Raw genomic sequence first — 15,807 nt, 5'->3', positions numbered from 1 at the left:
GACACTATAGGCACCCAGGCCACTTCATCACAATGAAGTTGTCTGGGTGCAGTATCCTAGCCCCTTTAAAGGGACACTATAGTCACCAGAACAACTACAGTTTATTGAAATTGTTCTGGTGAGTAGAATCATTACCTTCAGGCTTTTTGCTGTAAATGCTGTCTTTTCAGAGAAAATGCAGTGTTTACATTACAGCCTAGTGATAACCTCACTGGCCACTCCTCAGATGGCTGTTAGAGATCCTTCCTGGGTCATTGCTGCCTAAAATGCATCCAAACATTCAGTATCTCCTCCCTCTGCATGCAGACACTGAACTTTCCTCATAGAGATACACTGATTCAATTCATCTCTATGAGGAGATGCTGATTGGCCAGGGCTGTGTTTGAATCATGCTGGCTGTGCCCCTGATCTGCCTCTTTGCCAGTCTCAGCCAATCCTATGGGGAAGCATTGTGATTGGATCAGGCTACCACTTCTGATGATGTCAGCACACTGCTTGTTTTTCTGAGTCTAACAGCATGCAGATTTACAGCTTCAGACTTGAATACAGTAAGATTTTTACTATATTTATGGAGGCATGAGGAGCCCAGGGGGGCTAGATGGTGGTTTTAATGCTATAGGGTCAGGAATACATGTTTGTGTTCCTGACCCTATAGTGCTCCTTTAAAAATGCAATCTAAAGCATTGTATATTCCAGGGTAAAGACTGCTGTCTACCAGCCTTGGGAGCCGGAAACGGTGGGGCAGCGTAGGCAGGACACTTTAGTATTAGGAGTACAGTTTTGTATTCCTAACACTATAGTGTTCCATTAAATAACTGAAGGTAAAAGCACTGCGTATTGAACAGAGGCCACTAAAGTCAAACAAGGGGTTAATTAGCTGCGCCATTCATCCACTTTGCTGAACAGAAATCTGATTTTAAAGACCAGTGGAGCACAGTCTACATATGGCGTGAAGAGCAGGTCTTAGATATGTGTGTTTTATTTCTTCATTAATGCAGCAGTCACACTGAATGACTGCCTAATAGGAGACTGGCTGAGAAACAGATAGATGAAAAAAACAGTTAAAGTAAAAAGAGGGATACCCATTGGGTAAGAACATGAATACAGAATCTTTGACTCGTCAATTCATAACAGAGGATGGACCAGTTTAAACAGTAAATTGTAATGGTGGATGACTTTATTAAAAATATCCACAATACACTAAGCCACTGTCACAAAGTCCCAGGCATCAATAAACTGGATCGATTAAACTATTCAATCTGACTCTGAGGAATAGACCATAAAATTGCTGCAGACACCTGACAAAATTGAGTTTCTGAGTCAAGAAAGTCCACCAATTAGATTAGCTAGATACATAATGCCAACAAACCAAAATAGAAGTGCCAGATTTCACCTCAGTGCAGATAAAGATATACCATACTACATCGTGATGACAATGTATCTACTAAGAATTTTCTTAGCTACGGAGGTCACCAGTACTGTGGGAACCATGCAGCCTGCTCATTTTACTGTAACGTACACCCATCTAACACAATGGGTGGCATCTTCACAAATGTCCCTTAGCCTGGGACAGCTGGTGACATTTCTTCTTTTAATATTGAATATTTATGGATCCTTTCATCCTCAAGCATGCGTAGCTAGCTGAACTGCTTCAGCATTAAAAAGCAGGAAATTGACTGTGCAGTGATTAGATCTGATTAAACCTGTTTTTGCTGAAAAGGAAACAATGAATCAGGGCAAAGTGACTGAAAGAGGGACTTACGAGTGCAGGCCATGTTGGCAGGGTCAGTCTCTGCTCGAAAATAGCCACGGTCACAGGTGCAAGAAGTTGAGCCTTCGCGAAGAGCATAGCTGTGCAAGGGGCACTTTGAACATGCTGTGTCTTTGGACAGGGCTTTGTAGTGTCCAGGTCTGCAGGCTGAGAGAAGATACAGGGGGGGAAAAAGAACATATCGATTAATAAAAATATCCGAGATACATCCATACTGATGTAAAATGACTTTACCACAATTATCAAAAACTGTTGGATTAATCCTTTGAAATTTTGTTTGTATGACACATATTTTCCCAGGTTAAGTACTAAATATGCACCTGTTTTACATCATTAAGGACCTAATAAACAATCAAATTAGCAGTTCTAGATAGGAATATGTAAAGGAATGGTGTAAATTACCACATTAGCTATTCTGAGTAAAAATGTGAAAAGCAGGGCTGTCCAAGAATGGACCTCAGTTTTAAATGGACTGTTTTTCCTATAATACTCTGGTAGCCAGCAGCTGTAGTCCAATAAAATATAAAATATTTATATAATGCATAACTACAGTCTTACAACCTATATGTACAACTGGCCGCTAATGAGCTAGCACAGTGTAAAATACCACAAATGCCCAAACAGATCATGCATTACTGCTCTCCTCTCCCAGAGTTAAAGTATTAATAGACAAATGAGACAGTACATACACCTTCTCAAAACTGCATTGATGTACCATTTTGTTTAAACAAATGTGTTCCATCACCCAGTCTATATCTCGTTCTGTGATAAGGAGAGACCTGACGGCTTGCAAGGTGTTTGATTAACTCCGCTTAGAAAGAGCCCCAAGGGAGAAATTGATAAGAATCTCAAAGCACAGCTCAGCAGACAGATAGGCTAAGGTCAGACCCCTATGCCCACATCAAACACAGTCTCATCCCCCTTGCGTACAGAATGCAAACCCACTGGAAACTGCCTGTCACTCAACCGTCACCAATAAACAAAGGCAGCTTGTGCACTGCCAGCGACTGTTTGCAAGAAATCTTTTTTTTTTTTAGTCCTTTGGACTTGACAACACTTTAAATACGGCTGAATGAACACAGCCAGCCTCTGTGTATTGGAAATATTTACCGCTGCATTGAATGTTCAGGAGGAATAAAATCTACCTTGTGAAATAGAGATATTGCACTGAATAGTGAGGATAAGTATTTGTGCTATTCTTAACAGTACATTCCAACAGATTGATACTTTCTACTTCTTACCATTCTAAAGGCATGGATGGCCAACCTTTCCTAAATTCCCATGGTACCTGCTGGCTGGCATCACTGCATATGTACTCCACAAATGCTACAGTATTCGGGTTTCTCCATCACAATTTTTAGAAAAGCAATGTCTCTTCCACTCTCACGTTATGTTTAGTAGGATAAATCAAGTGGGTTTTCACTAATAGTAAACAAACAATGGCCTACAACTAGTGATACCATATGCTAGCCAATATTGGCTATTATCGAAAAGCCAATAAAATGTGGTGAAAGCTAGGAAGCCTACTGGATTTATGAGATATCAGCTTTACAATAGCACTTGCCTAACCTTGGTAGAGTTCTTTATTTAATTTGGATGCGGAAAATCATTCAAGTTGTTTAAAGCTGGTGAGCACTACAATGAATGTTATTATTGCATATACATGCACACGTTTGGTCACATAAAAGGATGTTATTGGATGCCTTCTGGGTCTTCACACACATATGACAAGGATAGTTGTTCACGCTGTGTGTGTCATCATTGTTTGGTTCATTGTGCGGTCTTTATACGTTTTCACACCAAATCCCCATTCTCCAGGCCACAAATTAAAGTCTTTGGTGCGTGCTTAATGCTGTCCTCTGTGTTGTCCCTTTCTGTGGAGGATTTACAGGATAGGATTGGGAGGGGGTGATGGGTTATTGCAAGAGTTCTGGATTCACCGTCTTTGTCCTCAGCTTAATTCACGTATTCTATACAACCACAAATTCAATATCTTTGCCTTCACTTTGATGAGGTTTTTTAAAATATTTTTTTCAAATAGCAAACAAAAGCACTGGCCATGTACTTATGACACAGGACCAACAACAGGGTTAGGGGGTTTAGACTAAGGGATAAAAAAATAAAAATAAAAATAATAGTTTAAATGCATCCCTCCTGCCAATAATTACTGAGTGAATCTGAGAAGCTTGTGAAGAATATATTGTGACACTATGGGCTATAATCACTAAACAATGGACTATGGTGAACAGAAACCTAAATCATTCCCCAACGCCCATTTTATCCTTTTGTACCAGTGTGCAGCTATGTGTATGTTATACTAAGTTCTATGAATGTTGACTTAAACGTCAATTAGTCTGTAACCTCATAGTACTGTACAGTGCTGCAGAATCAACATTAATGATATCCTCAACACAATCTATTTAATTTATGCTTTTTTTTAGGTTTCAGAAACAAAGACCATAGTAAATAAAGTTTAGTAACAATAAAAAGCAATGCGGATTTTATGCTCAAGCAGGTAAACTGGAAAAAAAAAATCCTACTTGTCTATTTTCCAGGTTTGGTCTTCATTTGGCCCAATTTCCTTGTCAAATCCTCATAAATGATTTAGTCAATAACCCCCAGTAGTCATTGATACACATTAATGAGATCAATAAGAAATGGAAAGAGCAATGCGATTGGTTCAAACAGCTTATCCAATTACTTTGACTTTCAGAGCCTGAATGTTAAAGAGCTTACTTTTTTAATTTTACACTTGCAGCTTAATTAAACAATTCTTTTACATGGATATCTTTGCCTGATGCCCCACTTCTTATCAAGGATGTACTGGTACGGCTCCTGTTTCCCCCGTGCCTGATCACCCAACTTTTAATGGAGCTCTGATAAAAAAAAAAAAATCTATATCCCAATATGTGATATTTGCAATTTCTGATCTTTTGCTGTAAAACCATCAAAATCTGCCAGGTTTTTGGCTCATATTTAAAAAGTTCAGTATCAGCTATAAATATAAAATTCTGGATGTTAATTGTGACTGTAAGTACAGCAGCAATTCTTGAAAAGTACTGCTTCCACTTGACAAATGCCTATTTGTATGGAAATTGGCTCCGGATAATTTGTCAGTTTCCTATGATGTCCGTTGATGTTGATTTATCACGTGACTTCCATGCAAGAAACTGAATATTCTGTAATTAGCTAGCACTAAATGTGATAAACAATAGCCGACTCTTAGTAAGAATGTCTGCCCATATTATTTGTAATGCGAGAGTTGTTAAAAACATAAATTGTGCAAGACTCCCAGCAATGTTAAGGATGGGGGTTGCTACATAAACATAACACCTTGCCAAAATTGGAGTCATGCTATGGGATAGCTTGTCTAGAATAGTTTAACATTTATTTATGTGACAATTAAGGATTATGAAGGTGTATCTGAACTCACTCTGTTAATAATTATTCTGTATATAGAGCCATTTTCTTGGTTTACATAGAAAACAAAGAAAAATATGATAAGATCTCCAATACAAGATCCTTTAGGCAGCTAAATTTCTTCCTATATTTGACCTTTGAGACTTGAAAATTGCAGTATGATGAGAATGTGTTAAGGGCTGCCTGTGTGCAAAAATAACAGCGCATGTTGTCTGGGTGCCTGTGCTTTCGAGCTAATTAATTGGTTAACTGCTGAGTGACAACTCCTAATCCTGTTATCTAAAGCCCTTTGCTTCAGTATTTATGCCCCTGGGTAAAGGAAGAAACACTTATGCAGAGATCCTATCCATATTTAATCGTCTACTATGTTTTTAACCCTTTCTCAATCAGCACTTCAGCATGCCAGTAGTGCAAAACCATAGTGGCTTATGAATGACACAGAAATAGGGGGTTTAACCCTAGCAGAGCAATAACCATGGACACCAATGGAAAATTAATGTGACTGCTCCACTTTTACAACTTTGTGCCACAACTGATCTTTAGTCTTTAACCATAGTAGCAAATACGCCATAGCTCCCAACTATCCCTAATTAGGAGGGAGAGTCCCAATTTTGATCCCAAATTTCTCTGTTTGCAGGAGTTCCATATTGTTGGTATGTCTGAGTGTAAAACAGCTCCGCAGCAATAATACTCCCAGTAATAAGTCTTTAAACAACAAGAAATGTGTTAAGAAATCAGTCTGTGTAAAAAAAAGATACATTGTTCTGGTTTTAAATTACATTTTAGTTGCATAAATTATTATTAGTATGTCACTTCAAACTCTTCAGAACAGCTCTTCCCCTGGCCAAATCCCCACTCACACCCTTAAAATTAAAGTGCTCCTCTTTGTCAATTTAAAATGATGGGAGGTATGTTACTGTATCTCACTGCAAATAGAGGCCCTGAAATTTTGTACACACATTCAGCATTATTTCGGTACATACAATATATTTACTCACTTAATAACTCACGTCACAGGACAGGTGTCACTTGAATTTGGGGTATTTCTGTCATATAAGGATGTATACACATCTATGTTTAAAAACAAGCTGATCAGCCATCACTTAGCGATCTGCCATGGATTGCAGTGTCAGAGCTGTAGGGTACAGCTGTTGTTAGAAGACGTTTAACAGGAAAAAAATTACAGCTTTGAAGAAAAAATTACATTAAAAAGAAGCTCATTGCAGATCTGGACTTGTCACATGTTTTAAGAGAAACTATAAGCACGTCAGACTAAGAATGTCTATGGCTCCTTTACATGGGCATGTTATAAGAAGGGATCAGTTTTCTTCAAGATAGAGCAAGCAGTACAAAAGACATACTCATCCTAATCCTCCCACTGTTTTCAAATGGAACATTGAGAATTTCACACATTTCTATACAATGGATTCCATTAGCTTGCCAACTAGCTCTATCCATGTTCCTTTATGAATGGAACCATGTGAAGTTGCACATGCACTTGCCCCAGACTCCCCCGGAGAGTGTGCACAGTGTAGAAGTACATTTACCATTGGGTGGAAAAGTCCCTAATATCTCTGTGAATTCCCTGATGGTGAGAATTAACAATACAGCAATTTGCAAATAGCTATAATGGATTATAAAAAAAGACAGGGACAAGGGTTGATGTGTGTTTTATTTTAAAAGTATAGCATAACTTTGTAGGCAAAATGCTTTTCAAGACATACTTGAGGATGGTGTAATATTCCTGCTACAATGTTTTCTTAATAAACCCATATGATAATATAAGCATTATAGTATACATATACTTTATTTATTATATAATGTTATAACTAGAAAGTGTGAAAAGATGTCCAATTAAAGGACCACTATAGGCACCCAGACCACTTCAGCTCCAGGAAGTGGTCTGGGTGCCTGGTCCCTCTAGTTTTAACCCTAAAGCTGAAAACATAGCAGTTTCAGAGAGGGAGAGGGGCCCTGAGGGTAGAGGTGTCCTAATGACCCTATAGTGCCAGGAAAACAAGTTTGTTTTCCTGGCACTATAGTGCTCCTTTAATGACTAATAAACTATTTTCACCTATACATTTAGTCCAAAATGTTTTTGTAAGATAGTTCAATGCCTCAAATTTCCCATTTTTCACACTATGCCCTCCCAGCTAGATTGCCAACAATGATGAATTCATGCCATACCCCTGTTATTGGCCTAGTTCACGCTATTTAATTGCCTTAGTTCTACTTTCACTGTGGTCCTTGTATCCGATTATCTGACACTTTTTTTTTAAAATTATTATTCTTCTCTAAACTCTCACTATTATTTTTCCTTACAAGTTACAATAGCAGGGAGACAGCCTATATTTCGATTTGGTAACTAATGATTCGTAACCTTTGCTGGCCACCCAATAGTGGTCAGGAATGAAAATAAAACAAAGAAATAAAGAGAATGAGAACTTTGGACACGCTGTAGAGGTTGCGACTTCACCGACATTTTTATGACGGCTGTGAAATACCCCTTGCATTTGTTTTAATGCTTCCTTATAAGAGAAATTGTAGACCCCAGTTTAACCTCTCACTATCCTTATTGTTAGGGGCAAATTTATTACAGTCTAAATGCAGCGGTGGTCTTAAGCGTAGTGCTGAAGAAGATCAATAAAGAATGGTTAGGAGTTAGTGTGAAAGCGGTATCCAGAACACAACAAAAATCTGCCAATTCAATAGCAATTGTTCACAAGAGTAAAATACGCTGATGTAATGAATCGGAATTCCTATTCATTCAAAATGCCCTCTTAACAAAACAGTGATTCATGTTTTCACAGTTATCATCTTAAGAACACTAGAGCTCGAAAATTGAGATCTGCAGGCCGCTATGTAGTTCACAAAAAAACATCACTAATCAGCCAAATATTCATTTATATAACTGTACATCCAGGTGTTTTCAGAGATACTGTCTCTTTAATTAAAAATCCGATTTACTGGCTAACGTGCAATAAAAGCCCTATGGAAAATAAAGCATTTCTACTTTGCTAACTCTTTTGATAATGTTATAAATAAAATCTGACCATTGCCCATTTAATACAAATTTTAATCAGCACAGTGGCATACAAATCATGGGCCATTATTGAAGAACCACCCTTGAGTAATTGTGACATTTCTCCAAGGGGCGAACCGCCATAATGAGCCTGTGCTCTTTAATGACCTCTGGGATGGTGTTCATGCAGGAACATTGAATCCTTAGCCAGAGATTAAAAATGTGCAGATGAAGCCAGGAATATAATAGTTATTTTCCCCATAGGGCAAGCAACTTTATATTGGATAGCCTTTTCTATTTAATTTGGTCAAGGTACTTGAACCATTGCTATATATACATGCTTGCGTCTTTGTATGAATTGGAAAGATATGGGGAGCAAATTAAAACTTAGTTACAGAGGCTTGCGCACAGGAGTTAGTGAGAGTCAGGATGTCAAATGCACCATGTACTGTGAATTCCATTAATTTGTTTGGTTTAATATATATTATACATACACAGGATTAATCAGTAAAAGGGGAACTGTAAATTCACACGGAAATTGCAATTTCTGGTTAAAATAGCCAGCATAGAATTTTTTTTCTAATTTAGCTCTTTTCCTAACTTGGATATTTTGGCCTAAAATTGTATTCAAATTCTTGGGCAGAATGTTAACTGTGGCTCAATCAGCATGATGATTCTATTGGTTTCACCTGCATTCCTTTTAGAATTTTCCCAGAGAACTGCTTTTTAAACTTACAATCTAAAAATGTAATTGTAACACTACTGATAGTGTTGCCAAATCCTGTGCTTTCACAGCACCACTACCTTCTACACCAGGAGTAGGCAACCTATGGCACGTGTGCCATGCATGGCATTCGAGGTATCTTTGCACGGCACTTAAGGCTGCTAGAGCCAAACAGGCTTCTCTGGCCTATCAGGAGACCCAGTAAAACTTCGGATATCTGCTAATGTGAAAAGGAGGTGAAAGACAATCCTCAATGTATGCATTGCAGCATGTAGAGTAAGTGATCTCTAATAACAATCCACATAGACGCGCACAACCCCACAAGCAGTCTCATATGCAATACCCCAAGCAGCCTCACACATACACACCACAATGTGACATGTCCATCAACACACTCAATGCCACAAGCAGTCTCCCATACACAGCCAAAATTCATAGGTATAATACACAATACCAAAATTTACTCATGAACATATACAATATAACAGCTCATACGAGCACAAATACAACAATACAAAGCAACTACAGTATAAATAACAAGCAGATTACGGCAACAAAGACACTGCAATTTAAAAAAACAGGACCGGCACACTACGAGATATCACAATCATATTTTGGCACAGTATTGAAAAGGTTGCCTACCCCTGTTTTACACTGCAATGGGCATCACATAAAAATAGCTGACCTAAACCATTCATGATGCAGGAGGAAATGCTAAATATCTGACAAAGCCCTGATAGGATTCCATCTCTATTAATGAAGTGGTCTCCGTCCTGTATACCGAAAGGGAGCACGTTTCATGTAGTCTTTGATATAATGAAGAAGATATATTTGTCCATGAAACCATGGTAGATTTGACAACACTAACAAAGCATTTCTTAGAAGACTCTGCTGGCTGAGATTCATGAGTAACATAATCCACGTTAAGGCCAAAGGATAGCCACTCCTGCCATGAAAGAGTTTAGTCATGTTAGGTTAGTTTTTTTTTAGTGTAGAATTTCAATAGCTTAGCAGGGCAGTCTGCCACGACACAGCACAGGTGAATGTCAATGTGAGTATCTGTGTGTTCATCTTATATACACACAGAGCTGGTAGAATATTATCTCTTTCCTTTACAGAATTATTAAGGAGCTTTGTGTCCCCTTCTGTGCTGGATGCTTTATAAATCAGCCTCTGTACCGGCAGGCAGATAATGAATCAGCCGTTTCTCACCCACTGCCAGGATTTAATGTGGCAATCCCTGCCAGAACAAAGTGAACTAATATTGTTCGTGAGTATAGAATACCATCATTGACTTATGTGGCCAGTGTTCTCTCTACAGACTTTTTAGTTTTCCAGCACTGAAACAGTTATAAAAAAATGACTGCCTTAAGAACAACTGTAAGCCGCAGTTTGCATATGAAGGCAAGCTACTCAATGCAAACGACAGGGAGTGGTTGTTAAATGAATTACTTTCCTTAACTGTTTCAGGGCTAGAATAGAAGGACCAGGGAGAAACATGTATGGGGTACTACTATATTATTGAAACACCATTGGGGTTACTGACTAAAAAGTTTGACTTGTTAGGAATTCAAAGTATATTTCAAATTTAAAACTAAACTAGCTGAACTGGCAACAAAGCTGATTTTACAGAATATTTCCCAATTTGGCTACTTTGTCACGGAGTTTTAAATTAACTTTGAATTCCTGACAATTCACAGCTTAGTGAATAGCCCATATATGCTGTTTTGAAATGATAACATAAACACATTCATTTTAAAGTGCTTTAGTTTATGACAAAAACCCCAGATTGTGGTGGGCACAGAATTATGGGAATTTCAGGCCAACATCATTAAAACGGTGACTAACCATTAAAAATGTATTCTCTAATTTCTTCCTCTTCAAAATGGCTGGGATCACAGGAATAATGTAAAACTAATCACCACCAGTTTAACTAGAGACCCCCTGGGGCAGTAATCATGCTGTAGTCAGCAAGCAGTGCCTGGGGTCAGCTTTTCACTATAACTAAATACTGTCTTTCAGTGGTTCTTTAACTCCAGTTCCAAACATTCTGAGCCAGCCTTGTGTCTATTCTGATGTCTCGTACACAATATACAACACAAAAGCACATGCATGCACGCTTATACATACAAACATGTTTTTTTCACATGTATTTTTCAACATTTGCAAATGTTAGGCCAACATAGCTCAACTGAAACAACAGCTGATCTTGAGAATGTTTCCAATTTGACTACTTGGGCCTAAAATGTGAAATACTATGAATTAACTTTGAATTCACACTTTATTAAATGACCCCCAAGGTGACAAGACACTTTTTGTTTAGTGGGAAAGGAGAACATGGCATCCATATTCTATTCTAATGATTTGCCACTGAATAATTAATCCAACCTTGTCCCTCTGACTGATTAATCATAATATAGCACTTACTCCAACTCAGTCAGTGCTCATCTGCACGTCAAAGGAGAAATAAGTGAATGCACCTGGGGACAGATTTACAAATCCCACTGTTTACTAACACTGTACCTCTTAGCACCTCTCATCAATCCACTTCCTTTAACACTTCAAGGGTATGATTTCAAACTACATAGAGGGCAGTTTTCAGCAGCTGACCAAATACAAATAATTATAAATGGTTTATATCTGCTGTTGCTTCAAAAGCAAGTAGCGACTATCATTGTTAGGTTTGAAATTCTTATCCGAACAGCCCTCCAAAAAAAGTGTGTTTTGCTAGTTACTAAAAATATAATTGTTAAAATCAGGTGAAGATGACAGGTAATGATTTTTTAGAATATTGCATATTCTGTTCACACATTAACACATTAGATATAGGTGTTTGGATTGTGCATAAGTGACAGAGGGTATCAATAAGTCACATAGCTTTCTTTGTCTGAGAATTCTAGACTGTGGTTCTGAAGCAAAAGGAATCAGCCACATATATGAATGTTCTCAATCGTTTGAATTCCAGGTATCGATACAGACTACATTAATCTAGCACATGTTAGTGGTGATTCTATGATTGAGTGGCATTGGAATGGCTTTCATATAGCAGAACATAGTCTGAATGTGCTTTTATTCCGATCGATCGATAAATAATTTACAAATCAGAAATCTGTCATTGAAATGTATTGTAAGGCTGACCTTTCGTGGCAAGTTTGTGTTTTTCTTCAGTATACGAATGTTAGAACGGTAACTGTAAAAACACTTCTTCCCAAAGTGAATATTTGATTTGCAATCCTTTAAAACGATAACAGTGCCTTATTTTGCATTTTCTATATGTGATTTTGAATAATTCATTTTGGAATTGGGTGTGTGTTCTTAAATGCCTTTGATCCTGTATTTGAGATTCCGTCAAAGGTTTTTGTTTACAGTAACGCAGATAAACCGTGTTGGTTCAATGTATATTGCAGCTGCTGTTTAATGTATTGTCACCTACTGTTTGTCTCCAAGGACACTTCACATCCATCTGGAGGCTCTAATTTAAAGTGTCAAATTTGGAAGGTTTTGCAAGAATATGGCACTGAGATGTGAGCAGGAAATTGGACATTGTCCCTATTGCTCACTCACTCTAGCTGTGCAGGCAATGGGACCGCATCACACTTATTTAGTTATTTACAAACTACAAAAAAGTTGGCAATACCTGCGGGGCAAAGACTGCCAGGAGATACATTTTAGGCTTTGGTACCAGTGACCTCTGAAAAAAATCTATTAGCAATGCCTTCTATATTCCATTTTGTCATTTTGTTTCTAAGAATTGATCCACAAAGAAGATTAGTAAGGCTCAATATTTCCTTTAATGATTGAAAGTGAACCCAGCTGAGTGTGTCATGTGCCATGGAGCTCCAGAGTTGCAATGGTGAGCAACTTTTAAGGGCAGTCTAGTATCATAGGACATGAAATGTTAAGCCTTGAAGTTACAGCTGTAAATATTCTGTGACTTACACAGAAAAGTAAGAGGGAAAAAACTACTCTAAGTCCTTTTAACCCCTTAAGGACCAAACTTCTGGAATAAAAGGGAATCATGACGTGTCACACATGTCATGTGTCCTTAAGGGGTTAAGGAACACGTGGTAGTAGGAAAGATCAAACATTACATACATCACATGTTTGATATTATATAAAGTAAGCATAAAAGGTAAAAAGCTTTAGTTGTTAAATCAAATGCTGGAACTGTAAGCTCCTTGTTGCAAAGTGGTCACCAAGGGGTTAAGTTCCTAGAAAGCATATAGTGGTCAGATTGCAATGGATTTGCAAAGCTCAGGCTAAAATAGCCTCAATAGAAGAATTCTGTAACACGTTCAGTCAGAGTGTGAGTGTGTGCGCCTCATTTAAATAAACCCACTGTATTTCTCAGGGATTCTTATTTTTACTGATGGCTGCAGTTAGCCCTGATTCTCTACACGGCTGTCTGTGTTAACTGGGTGATATGGATCTCTTCTAACAGCAAGTATCTGAAATAAAGAGGATGTTCAAATGCTGAGTGCTATCCCTTTGCAAAAATAGCTTATCAAGTAAGCTTTCTGGCACCCAAACAGTGAGATCCATTCTAGTCGCTGAAAGGTTACACCTTACAAGCATTTGCTACCAGTAAACCGGGGTAATAGGAAGCACGGTACAAATACAGAGGAAGGAAGCAGTTTTTGTTTTTTTTGTTCAGCACAAAACATGTACTAAGGATAAGGCGTGGGAACAATCAGAGTTACATAAAGAGCATGGCCTAGTATGAAAGGTGGAGTGTACCACAGACTCACCCTACTAAGTCTGTTACACCCTCAACCAGGGAATAAAGACACTGATTCACTGGGTGCCAGTCACATGTACAGCACTGCAGCTGGGGAAATACAGATTGGTCAAGGCATAAACCTGCATAAAGGCTGACACCCACAATGCTCAGTGGCATGTTGCCTGGCGAAATCTTTAGTTTGGCCTCAGTGTGTTTAATTTCTAAGAGAGCTAAAAATACATACCCACTGCACATCTCACTTTCCTGCACTCAAAGGGTTAATTATCATAGGGGTAATGCATGTAGACACATAAATATATATATATATATATATATATATATATATACACACACACACGTTTAACTATCTCAGTGCCATGAGAATGCATATATAATTCTGAGTTAACAGCTAGCACATGCTCAGAAGGGTTAATTGTTACTTCTATGCACAGACGGATTCCCTTCCCATTGCTTTTATGTTCCAAAATTCTAAGCCAAAAATTTGCATCAAGGGTGAAGGTGGCACAGGATAGAAAGGGGAATGCCAAGAACAAAAAAGCAGATGGGCTTTATTAAAAAAAAAAAAGAAAAAAAAAAGCAGGAAAACAGGAATAGAATTCATTTTGATGATGCATTGACATGCTAATTGATATCCGAGGGCCCCATTCTTGTTTCTGGTCAACTGTTGGCACAACCCAAAAAGGAGCAAAGCGCTTTTACAGTTGAATATTTGCGTAATTTTTAGAATTACATGTAATTTGTATTGGCATTGGCACACAGGGTACACTGAACTGAAAATCAAGATACAGTGGCTAAGCTGAAGACTAGTTGAATGTGGGACGTTGGAAAAGCCTATTTTTTAATAACCACAAAGCCACACTGCTGAAAACTGGTAACCTAATTTGTCCCTTCCTGCCTCAAAAGAATTACATCTGTCTTGATTTTAGTTCTGTAGGAAAATATGTTGGAAAACTCATTACAGCAGCAGCACCACCCACTCTCCGATGGAATAACAGAACTGTGAAAATATACAGCTGGCTGTTCTGTATCCAATTCTATTTCTCAGCCACAAGCAGCCAGGCCACTGTCTGTCACATGCACCTCAATCAGTTGAATCAGCAGGATTCCAAAATCAATCTTTAACCCTATTATAACCCTCGATACCAAGAAAGGCAACCTGCACCTGAATATTCTCAGCCAGCCATGCGCTGGCTGAGGTTTATAAGAGTTGTAATGCCACATCCTGATTTGTTCCAGTATAGTGGCTAAACTTTGACACTGCAGCTATTGTGGGCTGTTAATGAGAGTAAAGGGAATGCTGATCCACTAGTACTGCTCAGTGCTAATGATAAATTATTACTTTTGAATCTGAAGATATTACGACAGTCCTGGCAAGTCATCTGTCATGCTAGGGGTTTAATTAAAACAGTCCTACTAATTTAAATGCAAAATGATACTTCATAATTTGAATGGAGTGTTAAATCCCTCTTTCTACTAAGGTACACAAGCATGTATACTGCATTTTGCAATTACAGACCCATAACAACAGGTTTTCTCAACCTTAAATGAGTTGCTATATTTAACCAACTGCCATGAAGGTGGAAAGATCTGCAGATTTATTCAACGTATCTTCTTAAACTGCAGACAAGTGAATTTTCTGCAGGCAGCTCATTGCTAGGACCATGTTAATTCCAAAGCAGCAGTGCCACCTACCCAGCTCAACATGTACTTGAATAAATGTTGGCATGCTGAGGAGGCAGATAAAAAAAGTGTTTTAAATAATTATTTTTATCGTATATCATGCCTGGTGAGGACATGTTCAGTCCTTCAGGATATGATCCTGTTCATTTAATCCATACAGTTTTATATGTTTTTTGTTTTGTTTTGTTTTTGCCAGAGGTGCCGCCATTGAAATCGTTTGAAACTACCAACCAGGACATCATGCTGATAGGAATAAAAAATTTAGATCGGCTCAGCGAGTCTGTTTGGTGCTCTAATTGCTGTTTATCCTGAGGTCTGCCTCTTAATAAAGAATGAATAAATGCATGTCCCACACATTTCCCTTCTTACGCCACTTTCTTTTCCATGCCCAAAATGTTATTACAAAGTGTGATGCCAAGGGAAGAGCCTTTAAGAGAAAAGCAAACCTC

The 15,807-nt window shown here is 38.2% G+C and overlaps 1 protein-coding gene across 2 annotated transcripts in view; it reads right to left on the bottom strand.

The window, feature by feature from the left end:
* The window catches only part of EPHA4 (EPH receptor A4), a 65,546-nt gene that overhangs the window by 38,942 nt on the left and 10,797 nt on the right, over window positions 1–15,807 (bottom strand). For both annotated transcript variants that reach the window (XM_063442459.1, XM_063442460.1), the window contains exon 4: window positions 1,763–1,918. In XM_063442459.1, coding sequence (XP_063298529.1) covers window positions 1,763–1,918 — 156 coding nt within the window. The remainder of the gene's footprint in view (window positions 1–1,762; window positions 1,919–15,807) is intronic.

The sequence above is a fragment of the Pelobates fuscus genome, chromosome 2 (genome assembly GCF_036172605.1).
Source record: "Pelobates fuscus isolate aPelFus1 chromosome 2, aPelFus1.pri, whole genome shotgun sequence".
NCBI classification, from domain to species: domain Eukaryota; kingdom Metazoa; phylum Chordata; class Amphibia; order Anura; family Pelobatidae; genus Pelobates; species Pelobates fuscus.
This window is presented reverse-complemented; position numbering and strand designations above follow the sequence as displayed.